General features: G+C 44.2%; 1 protein-coding gene across 3 annotated transcripts; it reads right to left on the bottom strand.

The window, feature by feature from the left end:
- Positions 1-1,175: 1,175 nt before the first annotated feature.
- On the bottom strand, positions 1,176-19,159 carry XAF1 (XIAP associated factor 1). Of its 3 annotated transcripts, none has more exons than XM_025361985.1 (7): positions 18,499-19,159; positions 16,062-16,197; positions 15,252-15,308; positions 14,565-14,760; positions 12,938-13,023; positions 4,280-4,621; positions 1,176-1,881 (listed from the first exon to the last, which is right to left on the bottom strand). In XM_025361985.1, exons 1-7 carry the CDS (start codon positions 18,528-18,530, stop codon positions 1,825-1,827), a joined length of 906 nt encoding a protein of 301 aa, XP_025217770.1. In that variant the 5' UTR covers positions 18,531-19,159; the 3' UTR covers positions 1,176-1,824. The 3 variants fall into 3 exon arrangements, 2 of the variants coding, with proteins under 2 accessions (XP_025217770.1, XP_025217771.1); XR_003116194.1 differs by lacking the exon at positions 1,176-1,881 and adding an exon at positions 13,130-13,281 and having other exon boundaries at positions 4,295-4,621; XM_025361986.1 differs by lacking the exon at positions 15,252-15,308 and having other exon boundaries at positions 1,403-1,881.
- Positions 19,160-24,052: the final 4,893 nt, after the last annotated feature.

Genomic DNA, 24,052 nt, shown 5'->3' with positions numbered 1-24,052 from the left:
CAAACTGCTTTCCACAATGGCTGAACTAATTTTACATTCCTACCAGCAGTGTATAAGCGTTCCCCTTTGTTTGCAACCTCACCAACATCTGTTACTTTTTGACTTTTTAATAATAGCTATTCTGACTGATGTGAGATAGTATCTTATTGTGGTTTTGATTTGCATTTCTCTAATGAGAAGTGATGTTGAACATTTTTTCATATGCTTGTTAGCCACGCGTATGTCTTCTTTTGAAAAGTGTCTATTCATGTCTTTTTTCCACTTTTTAATTGTGTTGTTTGTTTTTTGCTTATTAGCTTATTTAAGTTCCTTATAGATTCTGGATATTAGACCTTTGTCAGATGCAGAGTTTGCAAATATTTTTTCCCATTCTATAGGTTGTCTGTTTACTCTGTTGCTAGTTTCTTTTGCTGTGCAGAGCCCTTTAGTTTAACCATGTCCCATTTGTCAATTTTTGCTTTTGTTACAATTGCTTTTGGGATCTTTGTCACGAAATCTTTGTCCGTTCCTATGTCCAGAATGTTATTGCCTAGGTTATCTTCCAGAGTTTTTATAGTTTGGGGTTTTACGTTTAAGTCTTTAATCCATCTTGATTTTTGCACCTGGTGTAAGGAAGGGGTTCAGTTTCAATCTTCTGCATATGGCTAGGTAGTTATCCCAGTACCACTTATTGAATGGGGAGTTCTTTCCCCATTGCTTATTTTTCTCTACTTTTTTAAGATTAGATGGTTGTAGGTTTGTAGCTTTATTTCTGGGCTCTCTATTCTCTTCCATTGACCTGTGTGTCTGCTTTTGTACCAGTACCATGCGGTTTTGATTACTGTAGCCCTGTAGTATAGTTTGAAGTTGGGTAATATGATGCCTCCGGCTTTGTTCTTTTTGCTTAGGATTGCTTTGGCTTTTTGGGTGCTTTTTTGGTTCCAAATAAATTTTAAAGCATTTTTTTTTTTTCTGATTCTGTGAAGAATGTTATTGGTAGTTTGTTAGAAATAGCATTAAATCTATAAATTGCTTTGAGTAGTATGGCCATTCTAACAATATTGATTCTTCCTATCCATGAGCATGGAATGTTTTTCCATTTGTGTCATCTCTGATTTCTTTCAGCAGTGTTTTGTAATTTTTGTTGTAGAGATGTTTCATATCCCTAGTTAGCTGTATTCCTAGGTATTTTATTCTTTTTGTGGCAATTGTGAATGGGATTGCGTTCTTGATTTGGCTCTCAGCTTGGATGTTGTTGGTGTATAAAAATGCTACTGATTTTTGTACATTGATTTTGTCTCCTGAAAGTTAGCTGAAGTTGTTTATCAGATCTAGGAGCTTTTGGGCCAAGACCATGGGGTTTTCTAGGTATGGAATCATATCATTTGCAGACAGAGATGCTTTGACTTCCTCTCTTCCTATATGGTTGCCTTTTATTTCTTTCTCTTGCCTGATTGCTCTGGCAAGGACTTCCAGTACTATGTTGAACAGGACTGAAGTGCCTTGTTCTAGTTCTCAAGGGTAATGCTTCCAGCTTTTGCTCATTCAGTATGATGTTGGCTGTGGTTTTGTCATAGGTGGCTCTTATTATTTTGAGGTATGTTCCTTCAACGCCTGGTTTGTTGAGGGTTTTTAACATGAAGTCAAGCTGAATTTTATCAAAAGCCTTTTCTTTATCTATTGAGATGATATGTGGGTTTTGTTTTTAGTTCTGCCAAACCTTTTCTTTTAAAGCCCAACGAATAAAACCCATCACGTTTCACAAGACCACCCCAGCAAGCAGGCAGGAGAGCTAGTATTAAAAGTGAAATCTTTTGAATTTGTAGTACCTTTTCTTTTCCAAATCTAGCTGAAATTTCTCACTTGTTTTCCTTTCGATGAAGCTAACCACCGGCATTTCTCCTAAGAAATAGATATAAAAAAAGTTTGATATGGTTAAAGTAGGAAGTGCTAGCTCCTAGAATATCTCTGGATATTGCTGTCCCTTGTTACAGAGCATGAGCCCTGCCCAAAGACTGGAGTGTAATGGCACAGAAAAGGTCAGGAGCCCACTGAGCCAGGAGTACAGGAGGCTTGCAACAAAGTTTAACAGGGGCCTGTTGCTATCACTGGGTGGAGGGACAGATGGGAGAACACTCACACCACGGAATCATAGGCAGCCATTAATAAAAATAAAAATAAGCCATATTGTTTGGCTTGTAGGGATTTCCTTGGGTATTGCTGAATTTACATTAGGATGTAAAGAAATGTTGGCCAGGCGTGGTGGCTCACGCCTGTAATTCCAGCACTTTGGGAGGCCGAAGCGGGTGGATCACCTGAGATCAGGAGTTCAAGACCAGCTTGGACAACATGGTGAAATCGCGTCTCTACTGAAATGCAAAATTAGCTGGGCTTGGTGGCAGATGCCTGTAATCCCAGCTACTCAGGAGGCTGAGGCAGGAGAATCGCTTGAACCTGGGAGGCAGAGATTGCAGTGAGCCAAGATCCTATCACTGCATTCCAGCCTGGGTGGACAGAGCAAGGCTCTGTCTCAAAAAAAAAAATAAAAAAATAAAAAATAAAAAAAATGTATATAACAGGACTCCAAATGTGTATGTTTGTATGTGGTCAGGTAAGAAATTGCTAAATAAAATACAGGGTGCCCCAGTTAAATTTTAATTTCAGCAAAACAATCATTGCATGGAACATACTTATACTAAAAGCAATTCTTTGTTTCTCTGAAATCCAAATTTGACTGACTGTCCTGTATTTTTATTTGCCAAATCTGGCAACTCTGTTATATAAGGATGGAGAAAATTGTGAAAGGAAATATACCAAATCGTGGGAGGCCAGGAAAAAAGGCACTAGTAACACCCCCAGCAAATATGAAATCAACGCATTTTTGTAACATTATATGCTTATGTGCATACATAGATGCATAAGGAAGTTAAAAAAAAGGTTTTGGCCTGCTAAGTCTTTTGTAAGGAGCATGCATCACATACTAAGTGAAAAAGGCAAGTGGCAGAGTACTAGGTACAGTAAGATAGTATGTGCAGAAAAAGAAATGAGTAAAACCTTGTTTAGGTTTGTACACACAAAGATAGAGCTTTGAAAAGATGCCCATAAGACTGTCCAAATTGGTATCTCAGGGTACGGGGTTGGAGAAGTAGGGTTAGCTTTGCTTTTATACTTCTTTATATGATATTATGTTAACTAGCTCCAACAAAATCTAGTACTTTTGTATTTTGAAAAAAAATAAATTTTTTTAAGTGAGGCATTTAGTCTGGAGCTTAAGAGCATAAACTTTGGAGCTATATACATGGGGACTCAGGCTGGATCCTGCCACCCTCTAATTGTATAGCCCTTGGGGAGCTACTTTACCTTATCTCTAAAATGGGGATGAAATAGATGCCTATTGTTTATGATGAAGATTATAAAGAGCTCTGCATTGTAACTGGCACACCATGGTTAACAATGTCTAATGTCAATTGTTATTATTACTAGAAAATAACCGAGGACGGGCGGGGCACGGTGGCTCAAGCCTGTAATCCCAGCACTTTGGGAGGCCGAGACGGGCGGATCACGAGGTCAGGAGATCGAGACCATCCCGGCTAACACGGTGAAACCCCGTCTCTACTAAAAAATACAAAAAACTAGCCGGGCAAGGTGGCGGGCACCTGTAGTCCCAGCTACTTGGGAGGCTGAGGCAGGAGAATGGCGTGAACCCGGGAGGCAGAGCTTGCAGTGAGCTGAGATCACACCACTGCACTCCAGCCTGGGCGACAGAGCGAGACTCCGTCTCAAAAAAAAAGAAAATAACCTAGGATGTAAAAATCAGGATATTCAGGGAGATGCCTACAAACCCTGATCTTCTTGAAGCAAACCTTGATCTGCTGGAGGTAAGCCACCGACTGGCTTAGGATCTTGACCAAGACATCTCATCTCTGGGCCTCAGTGGCATGTCTACACCATGAGAGAGATAGACTGGGTATCCACTGCTTTATTCGTTTACTCAACCGTTTTGGGGCACTTGCTGTATGTCAATCCCTGGCCTAGAAGCTAAAGATACAGAGATGAGGGACCTGGCTCCACCTTCAAAGACCTGGCTTGAGTCAAAGGTGACTCAGTTTCTTGGCGGTGATGCAAATAAACCAGGTGGTAAGTGCTACGAGAGAGTGCATTTGGGCACCCAGAGAAGCAGGAGTCAGAGAAAAGAGCCTTTTCAGTCACAACATTTGTTGTGGCTTTCAGGTGTTGGATTTTTTAGAGACACTGTGCAGATGGTGTACAGCACGGTAAGCAGAAAACAGAGGCTGAGTACCTGATGTTGATTTAGGATCGGCAGGGGAAGCAGGATGCCACACTGAGAACATCTCCTTAGAATGTCATAGGCTGTTCTATCTCCTCTAGGGGAGTTGGTCCTGGGTTTGGGCTCTGACATCAAAAGTGGATCCAAGGTTTTGTTGTTGCCTCTTGGTGCTTTCTTTGATGAACTTTCAGAATGAAGAGGAAATCTGTTTATACTAATTGTCTTCGGACGAACATCTTTCTTCATCGTGGAGGTTTGATTTTCAGCAGCTTGACTTGGAAGAGATGAAGGAAGAATTTTTGGCTTTCCAACAGGAAAGCGTTTCTTAAACTCTGAGTCCGGACAACATTTACCCTGCAATTGTGAATAATATATCAAATTTTAAAACGACTTCAGCTTTAATGGTCAGAAAATACAGTAGACTAGATAACACAAAAATTCCCACTGTAAACACTGTTATATGCTGTATAAAATGTGACAGACATTCAATTTAATAGCTGGCTTTGCGGGAAAGAAAGAAAATTTTGCATTCCAGGAATGAAGGTCTGACTGGTTGCTATGGTTTGAATGTGTCTCCTCCAAAATTCAGATGTTGCCAATGTGATGGTATTAAGAGGTGAGGTCTTTGGGGGTGATTAGATCATGAAAGCTCCTCCCTTGTTAATGGAATTAGAGTCCTTATAAATGAGGCTTCATGAAGCATTTGGCTCCAGCCTTCTACTCTTTTGCCTTCTACCATGCTAGGAGGCAGCAAGAAGGCCCTCACCAGACACCAAATGGTAGGTGCCTTGATCTTGAACTTCCCAGCCTTCAGAGCTGTTAGAAATAAATATCTGTTCTTTATTATTACCCTGTCTGTGGTGTCCTGTTATAGCAGCACAAATGGACTGGTTAAGCACAGGAGTTGACACTGGTTATGGGAGACGCAGGGTCAATTTTGTACCTAGGGGCTTGGATGAGAGGAAATCCCATTCACACAGGAGGGGAATTGGAAGTAAGACTCTATTGACCCTGCATAAAGCTGGAAGCTTTAAAGGGTAAATTGTGGTGGGTAAGAGGAAAAGTATCACCTAATGAGAAAAGCAAAGTGGCAAGGAAGCCTTTCTTTCTTGGGCCGGTATTTGAGTGTGGAGAAGAAAACTCATGCCCCTGAAAACTCAAAATCACAGGTCCATGCCATTGCTGTGTTTGGCATTAGGATTTACTTTAGCCTCACGGTCTGGGAATCCCTGAGCAGAAGAATTAACACCAACATTGAGATGTCTGGCAGAAGCAATCACAAAATTCCTCCGGAGGGGCAAGAGCCTCAAAATAGGTCACAGAGGATCCTCATAGGTAGAGTCCCGCCACATAAAAACTCACAATCCAAAATTACAAACACACGGGGAAGCAATCCACCTTGAGTAAGAGTCACAGACACAAAAGTAGTAAGATTAGCCTCCAAGTTCAGGTAATGCAACTATAGGATAGAGACTGTAAAATAAATTAATTAAAAATGGTTAACTCTGGGAAAAGAATAACATCTCATGAAAAACAGAATAGGCAAATTTGAAATTTTCTAATTTGTAATTAACAATAACTTTATATATTCATGTGATATTTTAATATATGTATACATTGTGGGATGATTAAGTCAAGTTAATTAACATATCCATCACTTCACATACCGATCTCTTTTTTTTGCAGTGAGAACAAAAATAGGCAAATTTGAAAGAAAGATAAATTGAACTTCTAGACATGAAAAATGCAGGTATTGAACCTAAATGGATGGGCTAAAAACAGCAGATTAGATTTGGCCAAGAAAGAATGAATGAACTTGGAGATAATTTGAAGAAATTACCCAGAATACAGGAGATAGAAATAGAGAAAATATGAAAGGTTAAGAGACATAAGGCTATTAAAAGGGGAAAGATTACATGAAAAAAAGAGAGACATGAAGCTAGAATGAGAATGTTTGATACACATGTGTTATGTTCCAGAAAGAGAGTCGAGAGAATGTGGAAGAGTTGGGGAACGTTGGGAATTCAAAGAGATGATAGATGAGAATTTTCAGACGTGATTAGTGATATAAATCTTTATATCAAGGAAAGAGAAATCCTGAGCAGGAGAAAAGCAAACACATTTGAGTACATTGTTCTGAACGGAATGAATAAAAGTAAATCTACTCTTAAATACATTACAGGTATAAGGCAAAGAGGATCTTGAAATCAACCAAATAAAAAGATTACATACAAAGGAATGGCAATTAGGCTGAAAGAAAATACATCAACAGCAATAACAGAAGTGGGACAGCAGTGAAATAATCTACAAAATGGTAAGAGAAAATAGCTGTTAATCTAGAATTTGATATTCAGCTAAACTATCATTCATGAATGCAAAAAACAAAAAGCAGATTTTCAGGCAACTGAAGATTTACTACTCAAGGTTCTTGGTGAAGAAACTGCTGAGATGTGTTTCAGGAAGACAGAAATCTTACCCAGGAGGAAAGTTTAGGATCCAAGAAAGAATGTGAGCAAAGAGAAAGGTAAACTTGCGAGTATATCCAGCCGGACACAGTGGCTCGTGCCTGTAATCCTAGCACTTTGGGAGGCTGAAGTGGGCTGATTACATGAGATCAGGAGTTTGAGACCAGCTTGGCCAACATGGAAAAACCCCATATGTACTAAAAATACAAAAATTAGCCAGACATGGTGGCACACCCCTGTAGTATCAGTTACTCAAGAGGCTGAGGCAGGAGTACTGCTTGAACCCTGGAGGCGAAGGTTGCAGTGAGCCAGGATCATGCCACTGCACTCCAGTCCAGGCAGCAGAGTGAGACTCTGTCTCAAAAAAGGAAAGAAAAAAAGCAAAAACAAAAAACTTGTGAGTGTATCTAAACAGGCATGAGTTACATAAATAACAACAATAATCACTAAAGAGGGGTAGTATGAAAGCAAAATGAAACAAAATTCTGGCAGCATTTTCATGTAAGATAGGAGTAGAGGATCAGCATTAACATGTTCTCAAATTTATATACTGTTTGTAAGGACAGTAGAACTAATGACTAATTTTAGACTTTATTAAGTCAAGTATTCATATTAAATGTTAAGGATAACTACTGAAATGATAGAAATAGAATGTAAAATTGCTGAATCAGTAGAAAAGAAGAAAGAGAATAAAGAAATCTTGCTCAATCCAATAGAAGACAAGGGAGAAACAAGCAGCAGCAGCACCAGCAGTAGTAATGAACAAGAGTGGTAAATGCAAGGCCTCAAAACAATTGGGGAAAAATTATCGTTAATATCATTGAGAGTGATAAAGGCATTGTGATTAAGAAAATGACTGTATTTTTGAGATATGAAAGAATGATGGTGAAATAACAGGATATCTTGGATTTGCTTTAACATACTTTAGAAAAAAGAAAACAGAATAGTTCAAGTCTGGAAAACTTTTGATTTCCACATGTTAACAGCTATTTTCTCTTAGCACTTTGAAGATTATTCCACTGCATACCCACTTCTATTATTGCTGTTGATATATTTTCTTTCAGCCTAATTGCCATTCCTTTGCTTGTAATCTTCTTTACCTTTGCCTTTTACTTGTAATGTATCTAAGAGTAGATTTATTTTTATTAACTTTGTTTAGAACAACAACTGTTGTATCTGGGGAGTGAATACATGAACGTTTATTGTATTAACTTTCTACTCTCATATTTGTTTGAATTTTTTGTAATTAATTTTATTTCTTTTATTTTTAGTGGACGAGTAATAATGATACATGCTTATAGAATACAGAATGATCGGCCGGGCGCGGTGGCTCAAGCCTGTAATCCTAGCACTTTGGGAGGCCGAGACGGGCGGATCACGAGGTCAGGAGATCGAGACCATCCTGGCTAACACGGTGAAACCCCGTCTCTACTAAAAAATACAAAAAACTAGCCGGGCGAGGTGGCGGGCGCCTGTAGTCCCAGCTACTCGGGAGGCTGAGGCAGGAGAATAGCGTAAACCCGGGAGGCGGAGCTTGCAGTGAGCTGAGATCCGGCCACTGCACTCCAGTCTGGGCGACAGAGCGAGACTCCGTCTCAAAAAAAAAAAAAAAGAATACAGAATGATCTTCTGTACATGTATACAATGTGTAGTGGCCAAATCAGAATTGTAATAAATTTAAAAAAAAAAATTAAGATGGTCAATAGATTCTATAGCCACTCAAGCTATCATTTTCAGATATATAAGGTCTTAAAAATTTGCCTCTCATGCTTTCTTTCTCAAGAAACTATTTAGGATATGTTCTATCAAACAAGGAGTAACCTAAGAAAGAGAAAGATGAGACCTGAGATTTGGGAATCAGAACTCCAACCGTGGAGAGAGTGGAAGAAATTCCAGACCAACAGCTAATCATCAAGCCTGGAGAATAACATGCTCCCAAAATGAAATGGATAGACTATCTGATGTGTTTAGTTGTACTCAGGGGAATTTTCATATCTGCTAGAGAATATTAGGGATGATTTAATGATAAGTACCTAGAAAGTGAAGCAAATGAAAAACTGAAGCAATTATTAAGTCCAGGGAAAACAAAAAGTTGTAGGAGAAAGCACACATAATCACAGTTCATGTGGAAAACCATTTATAATGTTTATGTGGTTATACTAATGTAATATTGAATATTTATTTAACCAGAATGAGTGAAATCAATAAATTGAAAGGATGAAATGAAGAACTTTGGAGGTATGTGTGTGGGATGGGTGGTATAAAAAAGTGAAATCTATATTCCTAAATCCTTATGAGTCAACGGGTAATATCTAAAATTGGAAAAAATGTAAGAAGGTTCTTTAGACATATGAAGGTGATTACTGGAAGAAACAGCTAAAAGTGAAAGTAGAGTATTTGTGTGTGGGGAGTAGTTAGCATGAAGGGGAGCAGTGGGGCTTATAGTTTTACTGAGGTGGTGGGAGATAATTAACAAGGGCCATCATAAGTAAGTAAATTAAATAATATGTTAGAAGTTGGCAAATGCTATGGAAAAAAAAATAGAAGAAGGTAAGGGGTAGTAAATATGTGATGGAGAGGGGGTTGCAATTTTAAATAGGTTGTTGTGGTACATCTCCTTGAGCAGGTGCCATCTGGGTAAACACTTGAGAGAAGTGAGAGAGTTAGCTCCTGCAATAAGGTGGGGAAGGTGAAGAGGTAGCTTCCAGCCAGAGGCAGTAGCCAGTGAAAAAGCCCTAAGGCATGGTATGCTCAAGAAACGATCAGGAGGCCAGTAAGCTGAAAAGGAGTAGTACGTGAGATCAAAGAGGTGATGAGATAGGAAGGGAGGCAAAGATGACATAGATCTCTAAGGCCACTGTAGTTTTGAGTTTGCATAATATGGGGCAAGAATCAGTGCAGATATCTGAACAGAGGAGCCAAACAATCTGACTTGTATTTTTCAGGGATCACGTTGACCACTGTGATGAGAATAGACTGCAGGGGGCAAGGTGAGAAGTAGGAAGACTGTTTAGGAGACAGCTGCAGCGTCTGGGCTAGAGAAGATGATGGTTCATATCAGCAACATGGAGGGAAAGAGAAATCGAGAGTGAAACTGAGATTTTGGCCTGAACGACTGGAAGGATAGAGTTGCCATTAACTGAGATGGGCCAAGCTGTGGCAGAGAGGATTCCATTTCAGATGTGTTACATTTAAGATGTCTATAAAGCATTCAAGTGAAGATGCAGTAAATAGTAATATACAAATCTAGAGTTTGGGGAGAAAAGCCTAGCCTGAGCTATAAATTTGGAAGTGTCTGACTACATATGGCATTTTTAAAAATCAGGAGGTAGAATGAAATAAGACAGTGAATATAGGTAGAGAAGAGACCAGAGACTAAGCCCCAGGGCCCCTCAAAATTAAGAGGTTGGGGAGGTAGAGAATGAGAGACCACCAAGGTCATTGAAAACCATAAGAGTATGGTACCCTGGAAGCCAAGAAAGTGCGTTAAGGAAGAGGGAGTGATGAGCAGTAAATGGTCCCCATAAATTGAGAACTGAGAACTGAGCATTGGATTTAGCAATGCAGAGGTCATTGATTTTGACAAGAGTAGATTTGGTTACATTGGAGGGCAAGACTAGAGTGGGAATAAGAATGGGAGAAGAAAACATGGAGGCAGTGACTATAGACAACTAGTTCAAATGTTTTTCTGAGGAGGGCAACAAAGAAGCAAGATAGTAGCTTGTAGGAGATGGGATCAGAAGTATTACATGTTTTTCTGGTTTGAGGTCGTGTTAATAAAAAGTTAAAGACTGAAAACCACAAACCACCTAGTATACATGATTTCAATCCTTAATTTTCAAAAATTAAAAAAGAAAATTATTTTCGTGCAAGGCCAAAGATTCACCGTTGATATATACATACTCAGTAGTGGTACCCCTTTAAAAACTTATTGTAAGAAATGTTAGGACATCCTAGAGTTTTGAGACTTTGTTGTTGCCTGTGGGTACAGCTCATTTAACCTCTCCCTGTTGCAGGACAGAGAGGGGAGAATTGCTGGAGCAGTGTAGCAAAAACCTTGTGTGACCCTGTGTAGGCAGAAAGAGAGGATATAGTATACCAGTAGGAGGAGATAGGCTTTAGATGGGCACAAAGAAAGTTCCTCTATGGTTAAGAGGTGGGAAGGCAAAGTAAGTGAGTGTGGATGCTGCAAAGGAGATAGATCTGGTGTTTGGCTGGTCATGGATGTCTTCTTTTCCTGAACGAGGAGATAAACCATTATCCCCATTCTCCTCCAAAGAAGAAAGAAGCTCAGAGAGGTTACACAGCCAGTAAGGGGCAGAGCAGAACTAAAATTCAGAGTTTCTGAGCACAAATCCAGTTCCATGTGTACTGGAGCTCCCCACCTCCCTGCAGCCTTCAAATAAGTATGTAGGTAGGGGCCTTGGTTGCCAGGCTGAACATGTGAAGGGGAGTAGTCAGCTTCACTCTTGTTTGGGTGCTCACCAAGTATTTTCTCATTCAAATAGAAGACATGGACCACTTATAGCATCGAATAAACATCAGTACTAAGGAAAACAAGTCAGTAGGTGATTTCCATGTTCAGCCAAGGCTGAGAATCCCGTGGCTGGGGCAGCACGTCTCAGACTTGACATGCCTGGGAAATCATGTGACCCTGCATATTCTGATTGAGCATTTCTAGGGGGAGGGCCTGAGAGTCTGCATTTCTAACAGGATCCCAGGTGATGCTGATGCAGCTGGTCCACAGACTGCACTTCAAAAAGCAAAGAGCTGAAAGGTGAAAACAATCCAAATTTTATCAACAAGTAGAGAAACAAAATGTGGGATGAAAAAGGCCATTAACATTGGGAAGCCGAGGAAGGCGGATCACTGAGGTCAGGAGTTTGAGACCAGCCTGGCCAACATGGTAAAACCCCGTCTCTACTAAAAAAATATATATATATATATATAAAAATTAGCCAGTCGTGGTGGTGGGCACCTATAGTTCCAGCTACTCGGGAGGCTGAGGCAGGAGAATCGCTTTAATCCGGGAGGCAGAGGTTGCAGTGAGCCGAGATCACGCCACTGCACTCCAGCCTGGGCGACAGAGTGAGACCTTGTCTCAGAAAAAAAAAAAAAAAAAAAAAAAGGACCATTAAAAGGAATAAAGTGCTAATACACACCACAACTACAACACGGGTAAACCTTGAAAATATTATGCTAAGTGAAAGAAGATGGTTATATAAGACCACATAGTATATGACTCCATTGATGTGAAATGTCCAGAATAGACTAATCCATAGAGATAGAAAGCAGACTAGTGGTTGCCAGGAACTGGGAAGATGAGGGAATGGATGGTATCTGGTAATGGGTACAGGATTTCTTTTTGGAATGATGAAAATATTCTAGAACCAGATTGCACAACACTGTGAATGTACCAAATGTCTCTACAGCGATGGCAAATTTTACATCATATGTGGTTTACCACAACAGTAAAAACAAACAAAAAAGAGCAAAAAGCTGGATCATCTCTGTGGTTTGTTTAGTTTTGATATTCTGTAGTTTTAGGAACTGAAGTGTTCAGAAAGGTAAACAACTTTCTGCCCAAGGAGAAGAGTTCTTTGGAGAGAAGTCTTGGTAAGTTTCCCAAAGGGGAAATGCTTCATTCTGTGCAAAGGAAGGGAGCAACTTGGCACAGCAGTGCACTAAAAGGCACTTAGGGCTATGGAGGGAAGAGCCTGTGAGTGTTCCCAGGCAAAATCAGTCAGTCAGTCAATCACATAACTGCATCTCTACAGAGTCCTCTTTTTGCACCAAGCCCTGATGTCACGAAAATGGAAAAAGTCATTCAGTTTTGTAGGAAACTCACAGTCTGACAGAGAAGACTCCCACATGGGACAGAAAGCAGTAGGACAGGCCCTATTGAGGACCAAATTGCAATGTCCAGGCCATGAAGGTTGGAGATGGTCAGAGGTGATCAGGGGGTGTTGAGAGTGGTAAGGGAGGCCCCTTTGAAGGGCTGGGCACAAATGAAGACCAATTGTGTGTGCTTGATTAGCCTAAACGAGTCACTAAAATATCTTTTTGAACAAAGCAAAAAATAAATATAGGACCCTTTAATATCCGTACTATGTAAAATTGGGCCCAGAATCTGCCTTTCCTATGATACTTTTCAGCATGTGGACGAACTATTGGCACCATCAGAAAATTACTAATTGCTACTCACCATATGGTGGAAATACTTATTTTCTGGAATCATTTGGTTGCAATAATGACAGTAGATTTCCCTTTCAGGAGCTGAAATTCTTTCGCCTGAATAAGCGGAGAAACAACAATACCTTGTCAATGGCTAGCCCAGCTCTCCCACACCTGCCTACATGGCCTGTACTCATGAGCGTGAACTGACCCCCGGGCCTGCCTGGCCTCGACTTTTCTGCGCTGCCGGCATCCTTGACCACACAGGCAACTCGTGACCGAGTCATCCACATCATTTCCTTTACGGCCGCAGATGTGCACTCAGGGCAGCAGCAACCCTAATGGAGAGGCATTTTCCTGGAGCAGGACTGGTTTCTGAGGCGATGAATGGAGCTGTAGCCGCGGATGCCAGCCCACTCCAACCTGACTGCTCTTTCATTCCACCAGTTTCCAGCCTCTGTGATCAGACCAGGTGTTGGTTGAACACATCTTTGCTGATGGTGTTGAAGCTGTGTTGTGTTCTGTTGTGTTGCACTGAAGTTGTGAAGATTGTGTTTGATTCTGTTGAAGTCCAGCCATGCTGGGATGAAGGAAATGGACATGACTCTCACGCTTTTCAGGTTTGCATTGGCCAGTTTTGCCCTTGGATCGATTGTTTATCAGGAGAGGGTTACGGACTGGGGAGTTTTAGATTCTCTCCCATGTTACCAAAACAACCAGCAAATGCACCAAAGGATCTGTCACACTGATGGTTGTGTGACAGGAAATATACCCTCATAAAGAGGTGAGTGAGTCAAGTGAACATAAAATGGTACCAGGGAGCCAATACATAGGCCCCCAGGCCAGGAGCTATCGCTAGCTCCCTTCTGGCCATTGCTGATAATGGAAAAAGCTTTAGATTTGGTGCCAGGAAATGTGGGAGTCCAGTCTTATTTCTGCCTCTAGCAAGCCCCTGCTTTATTCTGTGTGTAGGTTTCTCATCTGTAAAAGGATGCAATGGATCTCTGCCAGGCTAGGATTGTGCTGGAGGCACTTAAAGAAAGCCTCCTGTTTCCTATGATTCCCCATGGTCTCTCTTTTCTTTTCTTTTCTTTTCTTTTTTTTTTTTGAGACAGAGTTTTGCTCTTGTTGCCCAGGCTGGAGTGCAATGGCGTGATCTCGGCTCACTGCAACCTCCGCCTCCTGGGTCCAAGCAATTCTCCTGCCTCAGTCTCCCAAGTAGCTGGGACTACGGGCACCCGCTACCACGTCTGGCTAATTTTGTATTTTTAGTAGAGACAGGGTTTCTCCATGTTGGTCAAGGTGATCTTGAACTCCCGACCTCAGGTGATCTGCCCGCCTCGGCCTCCCAAAGTGCTGCGATTACAGGCATGAGCCACCCCGCCCAGCTTCTCTGTGGCCTCTTTACTCAACTCTGTGGCAGCCAGGCTCTAGCCCCGGCCTCCTGGTCTCCCTGGACCAGTCATTTGAAGACCACAGCAGATACACAGGAAGGCCACTCTGAGGCATGGTTTAGAATTAGAATAGTCAGATGAATTGAGATCTATACAGCAAATACACTGTCATCCGTCCTGTTGAGAGCTTCCCTTCCTTGCATCCCATCCAGGAAAGGCTCTGGCCCTTGGAACGTTTCTCTTCCACCCCAGTCATGTGCTCACCTTTCCTGAGCTGGGCCTGTTCACTCCGACAGACATCTGTGTGCTGCGCGAGCATTCGGCGCATGATGAACTGGCCACAGCCTGGGCAGAGCTCTGTCCGGCTGCCGCAGTAGGACTCATGGAGCTCCAGCTTGCTGAGCTGCATGTCCAGTTCACAGAACTTACACTCAACAGGGCGCTCCTGGCACTCATTGGCCTGTGGGAGGGAGCAGGAACGGCATGATCACTGGCCTTTTTCTTTGTTTTTGAGACAGAGTCTCACTGTGACACCCAGTCTGGAGAGCAGTGGCTTGATCTTGCTTCACTGCAACCTCCGCCTCCCGGGTTCAAGTGATTCTCCTGCCTCAGCCTCCTGAGTGGGTGGGACTACAGGCATGCGCCACCACGCCCGGCTAATTTTTGTATTTTTAGTAGAGACGGGGTTTTACCATGTTGGTCAGGCTGGCCTTGAACCCTTGACCTCATGATCTGCCCACCTTGGCCTCCCAAAGTGCTGGGATTATAGGCGCGAGCCACAGTGCCTGGCCGATCACTGGCCTCTTTGACTGTAGGCAGATCAAGGACTTGTGCCCATCTCCCTAGGGAATTGCGGCCAAAACGAGTAAGCAGATGAGAAGGGCCAGAGTGGGGGACTGCCCTCGGGAGATCTGAGCTCTGTTGGACTCATGGACCACATGGGGCTCTTACCTCATGAAACTCCAGCGAGGACTTCTGCATACTCTGCTGACACATCGTACACCCAACCTAAACATACACACACACACCAGATGTGGGTCCACCCAGCACCCAGGGCCTGCCCCACATCCACTTTGGCTCACAGTTCTGGGTTTCGGTCTGTGAACTCCTACAGGGCAGGGATCCGGTGTGCCTACCTCAGTCTCTCTCTAGCACCCAGCCCAGTGTTCAAGAAGTGGTTTGTCAGACCAGTCTGAGTTGCAATGGCTGCCTGAGCTTGAGTATCTCCAGAGAGACAGATCAGGGGCCCCAGGAGGAATGGACATGGAAAGGCGGGAAATGAAGCTCAACCTGACTGCCTTCCAGGGCCTTCCTTTTTCACGTCCTCTCTTTACAGATCTCAAGAGAACAGCCAATCTTTCCTGAAACCAGAACCTCTTGCCTGTGCCAGATCCATAAGCCTATAGGGAAAGGATTAGAAATGGGAAAACTGGAGGTAGACTCAGATTAGCATGAAAAGGCAGGATTAACATTTCCTTTCCATGGGGCTTCGTGTGGAGGGGCTGAATGACTTCCCATGACCCTCAAGTGAGTCTCTGCCTGGGGGACTGGACCCTTGCCTTAAGTCCCCAGCCCTCACTCCAACGCCCAGACCCCATCTCTCCTGCAGAGAGGACTGAACACTCACCTTGACTCCCGGACCCCATCTCACCTGCAGGGAGGACTGGGCCCTCGTCCCCTGACTCTCAGACCCCATCTCTCCTGCAGGTAGGACTGCACCCTTGCCCCGATTCCCAGACCCCATCCTTGCCACTTCCTCACCTGCTGGTGCTCAACCTTGCAGTGCTCCTCCATGTTTTTCCTGGAGACAGGCTCCTCACACTCCGGGCACAAGACCAGGAACCGCAGGCAGTGAGCCTCATGGAGGGCGAAGTGGGCAGTGGCTACGTGTCTTTTGCTACAGGGTCAAGGTGGGGGGATGGGAAAGCAGACTTATTTTCAAATTATAAAACATGGAGCTGTATTTCATACCCAGGGCTAGATCTCCAGAGGCCTTAAGCACTGAACATGTGATGATGATGACCTCCTGCCCCACACTCCCTGTGTGGGTCCAAAACCAGAACAGTGGGGCAGCATCGAATAAGAATAAGGACGTTCTGCAGAGCTCTTACATTGCTGGGGCGGGGCATGGGAAGGAGCAGGAGGGAGGAATTACCAAGGGGCACGGGGGAGGTTTGGGGGTGATGGTGTTTCATGGATGTGTATAACATAGGCCAACACTTACCAATTACTACCCTTTAAAATGTGCAGTTTATTTGTAGGTCAGTTATACCTCTATAAGGCTGTTTTTAAAATGAAACATTTCACTTTAAATAATGTAAACAATTAAATTATTTCAATTTAAACAATTCGAGAGAAGTGCCAAATTCTCTTGAATCTTTTTTTCTTGTTTTCTGGTGCCCCTGTTTGGTCCACAGTGTTAGGAACGCAGCCCTGCTAGACTCATGCTTCCCGCCAGGGCCATGCCAACTTCCAGAATCTCCAAAGCGAGAGCTTCCCAAGTCTCTCCTGCCTCCAGGTTCACCTGCGCTAACTCACAGAGACTCCGAGGTTCCTCCCGGAGACCACAATGAAGGAAGGGTTCTGAGCCTCCCACTTCCTGGGCAGGGCGTTTTTCTCCAACCATCCTCTTCACCAAGAAGCGCCCCTTTTCGGCTGGGCGCCGTGGCTCATGCCTGTAATCCCAGCACTTTGGGAGGCCAAGGCGGGAGGATCACCTGAGGTTGGGAATCCAAGACCAGCCTGACCAACATGGAGAAATCCCATCTCTACTAAAAATACAAAATTAGCCAAGTGTGGTGGCTCACGCCTGTAATGCCAGCACTTTGGGAGACCGAGGCAGGTAGATCACCTGAGGTCAGGAGTTAGAGACCAGCCTGGCCAACATGGTGAAACCTCATCTCTACTAAAAAAAATACAAAATTAGCCGGACGTGGTGGCGCACGCCTGTAATTCCAGCTACTTGGGAGGCTGAGGCAGGAGAATCACTTGAACCCGGGAAGTGGAGGTTGCAGTGAGCTGAGATCGCACCATTGCACTCCAGCCTGGGCAAAAAGAAGCGAAACTCCATCTTAAAAAAAAAAAAAAAAAAGGAAGAAAGAAAGAAATGACCCTTTTCACTTCCATCAACTCTTGCTTGTGGCAGCTCAGGAGAAGGGAAATGGGGAGCAGGGCTGCCCTAGCAGGGCTGCGTTCCTAACACTGTGGACCAAACAGGGGCACCAGAAAACAAGAAAAAAGATTCAAGAGAAGTTGGCACTTCTCTCGAATTGTTGAAATTGAAATAATTTAATTATTTACATTATTTAAAGTGAAATGTTTCATTTTAAAAACAGCCTTATAGAAGTATAATTGACCTATAGATAAACTGCCGTAGCCATAAAGGCCCAGAGGACGAGAACAGTTGCATGCCCATGTCCCTGGCACATGGGGCGTGCCCCGAGAGGGACTGTCAAAGCCTCACTCCTCTTGATGTGAACAAGCTCTTTGCTTCTGCTCTGCCCAGGCAGCGGGCACACAGGCGGCAACATTTTCCCTTCCTCTGTTCTCTCTCCTCTGCCTGGCCTGGTCCCTTCTCCCCCTAGGCTGGTTGAGAAACCAGAGTAGTTGAAGGGTCTGGCTGGAGCAAAGCTCTCCGGGGAGGGTCCCACTCAAGTCCCTGCCACAGGTAGGGAGCTCTGAGAATGGGGATTTTCCACGGGTCAGATTCCACCCCCGCCCCAGCCCCGCCCCGTTAGAGGTGTGGTCCCAGCCCCCTGCTCTGTCCTCCCTGCTCTGCCCCACGGCTCCCTTTCAAGGAGGGTGAGAGTAGTCCTGGAGAATCTCCGTGGGACCCCTTCTTTCACAGACTGGTGTGAAGGTCAGAGTATCAGAACCCCAGATTAGGACCCAAGGTCTCACAAGTATGAGTAGCCCAGCTGGGACCACTGGCCGGGCTATTTGTCTTCAGAACTGTCCCAGGAAGCCTAAAATTTGGGGGGAAGGGGCTGCAGTGAAGTGGAGGTAATGCTGTCCACCCTCACCCAGAGATGATCACGTTTAGACCCTCCTACCCTCGGGGCCCACGGTCTCCAGCTGCTTGTCCTCCTAAGTGTTTTTATGCCGGAACTACTTTCTCCTCCCTTCAGAAACAGCCCTATCTCCTCGGCGTTTCTCCCTCACCAGCCAGGGTCTGCTGCTGGAGAAAGCGCTTTCTTACCAGTTCTTGCACACCGAGAAGGCTCCTTCCATGCTCTGCTCTCTGGAGTCTTTCAGTTGAGTTTCGTTTCTTGCAGGCAAGGAAACAAAACTGAAAGTCTTCCGACGGCCCAGCCCACAGCTTCAGGGAGGGAGGAGATCCTACCCTCAGAATTCTCGGCTCAGGATTCCCCGTTGATTCCTGTGGCTGGACCCTCCCAGGAAGCCCCTCTACAGCATGGCCAGCACCTGCTGCCGCTCTCTGCGGTCATTCTTTGCTGCTATCACGGGGAGCCTGAGGCCAGGCTTCTCCTGGGCAGCAGCTTGTTCGCTTACCCTGGCTGACTGGCTTCGCTGCGTCTGGGTCTCCATCCCTTCTCCAAACCATCCACCTCCCACCCTTCTCCCCCATCTCCGGCTCCCTTCTGCTCCTCCCTCTGCAGGAAAGAGGGAACTCGCCGTGTTGAGCTTGAATGCTGTTCCCTAAAAATGGCTCCTGGACTTCCAGGCGGTGAGGACTTCGCAAACAGCGTCCAGGGAGGCGCTGGGGATGCAGGGTAGTGTGAGCCCAGACCCAATCTGGTGTGTATCCTCCCCGGGGCCCTTAGAGTTTTTGCAGATACTAGAAACAGCTGTGCTTACAGAAGGACTCTAAACAACGTCTGGAGTGATGACAAGCAGGCCCAGAGAATTCCCGAGGAGTCTGCCAGTGGGGTGGGTGCCGCCTCTCTGAGGAGGGTAACAAGATGAAGGGAAATGTCCAGGCAGGGCTCCAGCTTCCAGGCAGGCTCTAAAACTCAGGCACTAAATGAGAAGCAGTGCGTGGTGGTACTGATGATCACAGCGATAGGAGGGAAGCATGAAGGACTGCTTCGGCATCGTCTAGGTTCCAGGCACCATTCTAAGCATTAGGTAGGCATTGTCTTCGTTTTAATCCCTCAGGTAAGCATTGTTGATTCCATTTTGCTGTGGAAAACAGAGGCAGTGACAGAGTGAGACTCTGCCTCAAAAAAGAAAAATGAAAAGAAAAAAAGAGAAAATGGAGGCAGAGAGAGACTAGGTCAATCACTCAACATCAGAGCTGGGATTCACACCAGGTTGATCTTATTCAGGTGTCTATGTACCTAATCAAGACCGCATCCACCTCATTTGACAGCTGGTTGGGGTAGGGAGCACTTAACCAACAGTCAGAGACTGAGGTTTGCATCTTATCTTGTTCCCTTCCTCACTGGCTAGGCAAGCTCCTTAATCCTTCTGACCCTCACTGCCCATTCCTGTCTGTCTCTGGGCAGTCTGTGAATATCAAGAATGAAAAATAAGCAGGTCAGGCCCAGTGACTCATGCCTATAATCCCAGCACTTTGGGAGGCTGAGGTGTGTGGATCGCGAGGTCAGGAGACCAGCCTGACCAACATGGTGAAACCCCGTCTCTACTAAAAATACAAAAATTAGCCAGGTGTGGTAGTGTGTGCCTATAACCCCAGCTACTCAGGAGGCTGAGGCAGGAGAATCGCTTGAACCCGGGAAGTGGAGGTTGCAGTGAGCTGAGATTGCACTACTGCACTCCAGCCTGGGCAACAGAGCGAGACTCTGTCAAAAGAAAGAAAGAAAGAAAGAGGGAGGGAGGGAGGGAGGGAGGAAGGAAGGAAGGAAGGGAGGGAAAAAGAAATAAAAACGAAGAGCTTTGTTTTCACACATTGTCTCCTGCTGAGTTGGGATAGGGGTGGTGTCAGGGGTGTATAGATTGGACATCTTAGAGGAATGGAAGGTGTGGCCAGGGTATGGGGGTGGAATTAGAAGTGACCATAGGTTGCTTTTCATCTACATCCTTATTTTCTTCCAAGATGTTTCCTCCTGCAGACTGTCCCACCCACACCACCCCTTCCCTTCCCCATCAAAATCCCAGCAGTTCTTCAGGACCAACTCCTATGCCAACACTGATCTAGAACCTACCTTCTTCGTCTCTGGTTATGGTTAATTGGCTGTGTGTCTGTTGTCTCAACTCCTCCCCATCCAGTCCCAGGCATGGGCGATTTGAGAGCCAGCTCTTTCTGACCAACCACCCCTGCCTTCGTGGAGGGACCTGTGGGCTTTGCGCTTATTAGGCAGTGCAGTACTGGGCTTTGCAGTAGCAGGCAGTCAAATGCTGACTGACCGGAATGGATGGGGTGTTTTGAGATAATTAAGCAGGAGTTAGAAATCTTCCCCCACTCACACAACAGCCCCGAGTCTGAGGGCTCTGCAAGCGGCAGCAATGGCCATTTTCTTTTCATTTCTCAAGATAACTTATATTACATAACGAATATATGAATATATGCTCTTTAAAAAAAATAGAATATTACAGATAAAGCAATGTTTCTCTTTGACTACCATGGCTGTTCCTGGGCCATCACTATTATTAATCAGACAGTGTATGAGGAACATTCTGGTTAGTACAAAAGCCTGTCCCCATTTCCACTACAACATCAATCGGTGCCGTGGACTTGCATGATTTCATCATTCTGCCACCCGTCTTTGGCTGGTTGCCAACCCCAATCCCATAAAAACAAACAAAACAAAACAAAAAAAACTAGATGAGAAATGCTCTGTTGTGGGCTTGGAATTCCTTTCCAGGACACTGTGGCTACCCGCTTGGCCGTTGTTGGGAGTTTCCGGCGGTCTCTTTGTGTCAGGGCCCGTGGGTCAGGGGAGGCGGGTGAAGGTTGTCACAGGAAGGCGGTCTCTCAGACGTGAATTGGCCGGGCTGGCCATGTCACCTTTGCAGGAATGGGGGAAAGGGGGAGCAGGAAGTCCTGGCTGGACTAGGACACAGGAATAATACACCCCTCCATGAATCGTTTTGAAGATCAGAAGAGAAATTGTGTGAGAGCTCTGCTTGTACAATATGGAAGACAGGAGAGAATGTTTAAAAAGGATTGTTTTAATAGTTGACTTTGAGAAGGGATCTTATTTCGGCTTTCTTCTTTTGAGGGATCACTACGCTAAGGAAGATGATGTAACAACGGAGACATTTCACTTCCCAGACAAAAATTATATGGTGCAATTGCACACACTTCTGTCGGTGGTGTCTTTAGAAGAATCCTGTGGTCAGAGTGGGCCCCGAGTCCCGGGAGATGCGTAGATTTCAGACTCCTCAAGCAAAACGTGTGTGGGTAGGAGTTTGTTTGTCAGACCACAGGCAATTGCATCAAATGACTAGTCTCTGGATGGCATTCAAGCCTGTGAATATCTGTGACTGTGTTTGGGGAAGACTGTACGCTTGGTTGGGCAGCAAAGGCGGGGAATGGCCTGCTGGCTGCTGCTTAGTTGGCATGTGAAGGGGAAGGAAGCTTGTCATTAAACTCATGGGCAAGAAACAGCAACTCCATGGCATTCTCTGTGGGGAGTGACCAGTACTTTTCTCTTCCTTTCTTTCTGTGAGAAATCTCTTTTCACACATTCACATTTCCCCCGTGCCCCGCCCCGAGTTAAAACATCTCACCCACTTTTGCCACCAACCCATTCCCATCCAATCAGCAATCACAGCCCAGATGTCCAGGTCTCTTCCCTGACGTTGATGAGGGTCAGTGTTATGAGCCTTCTCCTTTTCCCAGATTATATATATATGGTAAAGAGATAAAGTCTGTCTCTGTCACTCAGGCTGGAGTGCAGTAGTGATCATAGCTCACTGCAGCCTCGAACTCCCAGGTTCAAGCAATCCCTCTGCCTTCACACAGACTACAGGCACACGCTACCATACCCAGCTAACTTAAAAAAAAAAAATTATAGAAATGGGGTCCCACTATGTTACCCAGGCTGGTTTTGAACTCCTGGCCTCAAGTGATCCTCCCACCTCGGCCTTCCAAGGTCCTGAGATTACGGAAATGTGCCACTGCATGCAACCAATTTTTTAATATCTTGATCATGGTATAGTCACCTTGGTTGCAGCAAATCTCATGGAACTCAGGACAAATGACCATATATGTCAATTTTTTGTTGTTGTTGCTTTTTATGGTGGAGTGGGGGAGGTGAAAGAGAAAAAGTTTAGAGACTCAAGAGTCTTTTCACTCAGAATTTGGGGTGAACTTACTCATATGGTTAAGTTGTGGTAATGAACAATCACTCAGACTCTCATTTTAGAGAATCACTAGTGTTTTAATTTTTAAAAATGGAAACTTACAAGTATTTCTTCCTACCCTGTCCTTGACATCATGTAGTCTTTCTTACAATGGTTCACACTGGCTCTGAAATATTGTGTCCATTTCTTCTTCTTTTTTTTCTTTTTTTGAGATGGAGTCTCACTCTGTCACCCAGGCTGGAGTGCAGTGGTGCCATCTCAGCTCACTGCAACCTCTGCCTCCCGGGTTCAAGTAATTCTCTGCCTCAGCCTCCCGAGTAGCTAGGATTACAGGTGCCCACCACCACACCAGGCTAATTTTTGTATTTTTAGTAGAAATGCCGTTTCACCATCTTGGCAAGGCTGGTCTTGAACTCCTGACCTCATGATCCTTCTGCCTTGGCCTCCCAAAGTGCTAGGATTACAGGCATGAGCCACTGTGCCCGACTTGTCCAGCTCTTCTTAATGTTCCATTTGTAAGGTCATGTCGATACCTAAAAACTGGCCATAATGAGAGTATTTAAACCATGGAAACGGGCAAATGCTACAAATCAGAGTATCTCCCCATCCCCAAGATCTGGTTGTTAAATATTTAGCAGCATATCATTGTTTTTCTATCTCAGTAACGAGGGCTCCATTTGGAAGGCCAGGGTTAGGTCTAAAAAAAAAAAAAGACAAAGTTAAAGAAAAGTTTATTGTTCCTTAATTATCTTGTTATCATGAAGATATAAAAATTCATTTGGAGGAGAGGTTGTAAGGATCAGCTTTTACATTGACATGTGAACTTATTTCCTCCAAAAAAAAGTGAATCAAAGGAAGAATATTAATTTGTTTGAGCAAATATGTGAGTATTTGTCAGGAAAAAAAATACTATGTCATGCTAAGTTGGCAGGATATTATTTTATAAAGCAGAGGACATAGTCTGGCTTGAATTACTCCCCTATTCAAGTTTGTTATTATAAATTTTATTAGTGGGGAACAGCCTACCATATTCACTACTTAATTTTGATTACTGATTAATGTTTTTGATAGCTAAATAGCCTAATACACCTAGACATAATAGCTAAATACACCTAGCTCAGGGGCTACAATCACAAACAAAATGAAGTCTCAGCTCTTAGTGAGCTTGCATAGCAAGATATAATTTCACCCATGCGTAAATATGATCTATTTTTATTGCAGTAAGTGGAGTGGTCAGATCATATCACTTTCATGGAAAGGCAAGACATGAGGGAGTGTGTGTGTGTTTGTGTGTGTGTGTGTGTGTGTGTTGAATGCTGGGGGTGAGGATGGTGTGAGATAGGAAGGGCATTTGAGGCAGAAGGCAGAGTACAGGGGAGTGAAATAGCATATTACTTTTGGGTAGATACATATCAAATGAGTATGGAAGCAATGGGAATGGATGATCTATGCCTTTTCCTCAGCAAGCAGTAAGTTGGGGAGCTACTTCCAATTCCATATTTTTTTATGGTGAAAAAGAC

The sequence above is a fragment of the Theropithecus gelada genome, chromosome 16 (genome assembly GCF_003255815.1).
Source record: "Theropithecus gelada isolate Dixy chromosome 16, Tgel_1.0, whole genome shotgun sequence".
Lineage (NCBI taxonomy): Eukaryota > Metazoa > Chordata > Mammalia > Primates > Cercopithecidae > Theropithecus > Theropithecus gelada.
The sequence above is the reverse complement of the archived record's forward strand: the minus strand, read 5'-3'. Positions and strand labels throughout refer to the sequence as shown.

What these genes read in the sequence shown, in the direction of transcription:
- XAF1 (XM_025361985.1), bottom strand. Translation starts at nt 18,530, where the DNA reads ATGGAAGGAGCCTTCTCGGTGTGCAAGAACTG. An exon ending in CCTCGCTGGAGTTTCATGAG is followed by an intron (nt 14,761 to 15,251) that starts GTAAGAGCCCCA and finishes TCCCTCCCACAG; the next exon opens with GCCAATGAGTGCCAGGAGCG. An exon ending in CGATCCTAAATCAACATCAG is followed by an intron (nt 1,882 to 4,279) that starts GTACTCAGCCTC and finishes TCTATTTCTTAG; the next exon opens with GAGAAATGCCGGTGGTTAGC.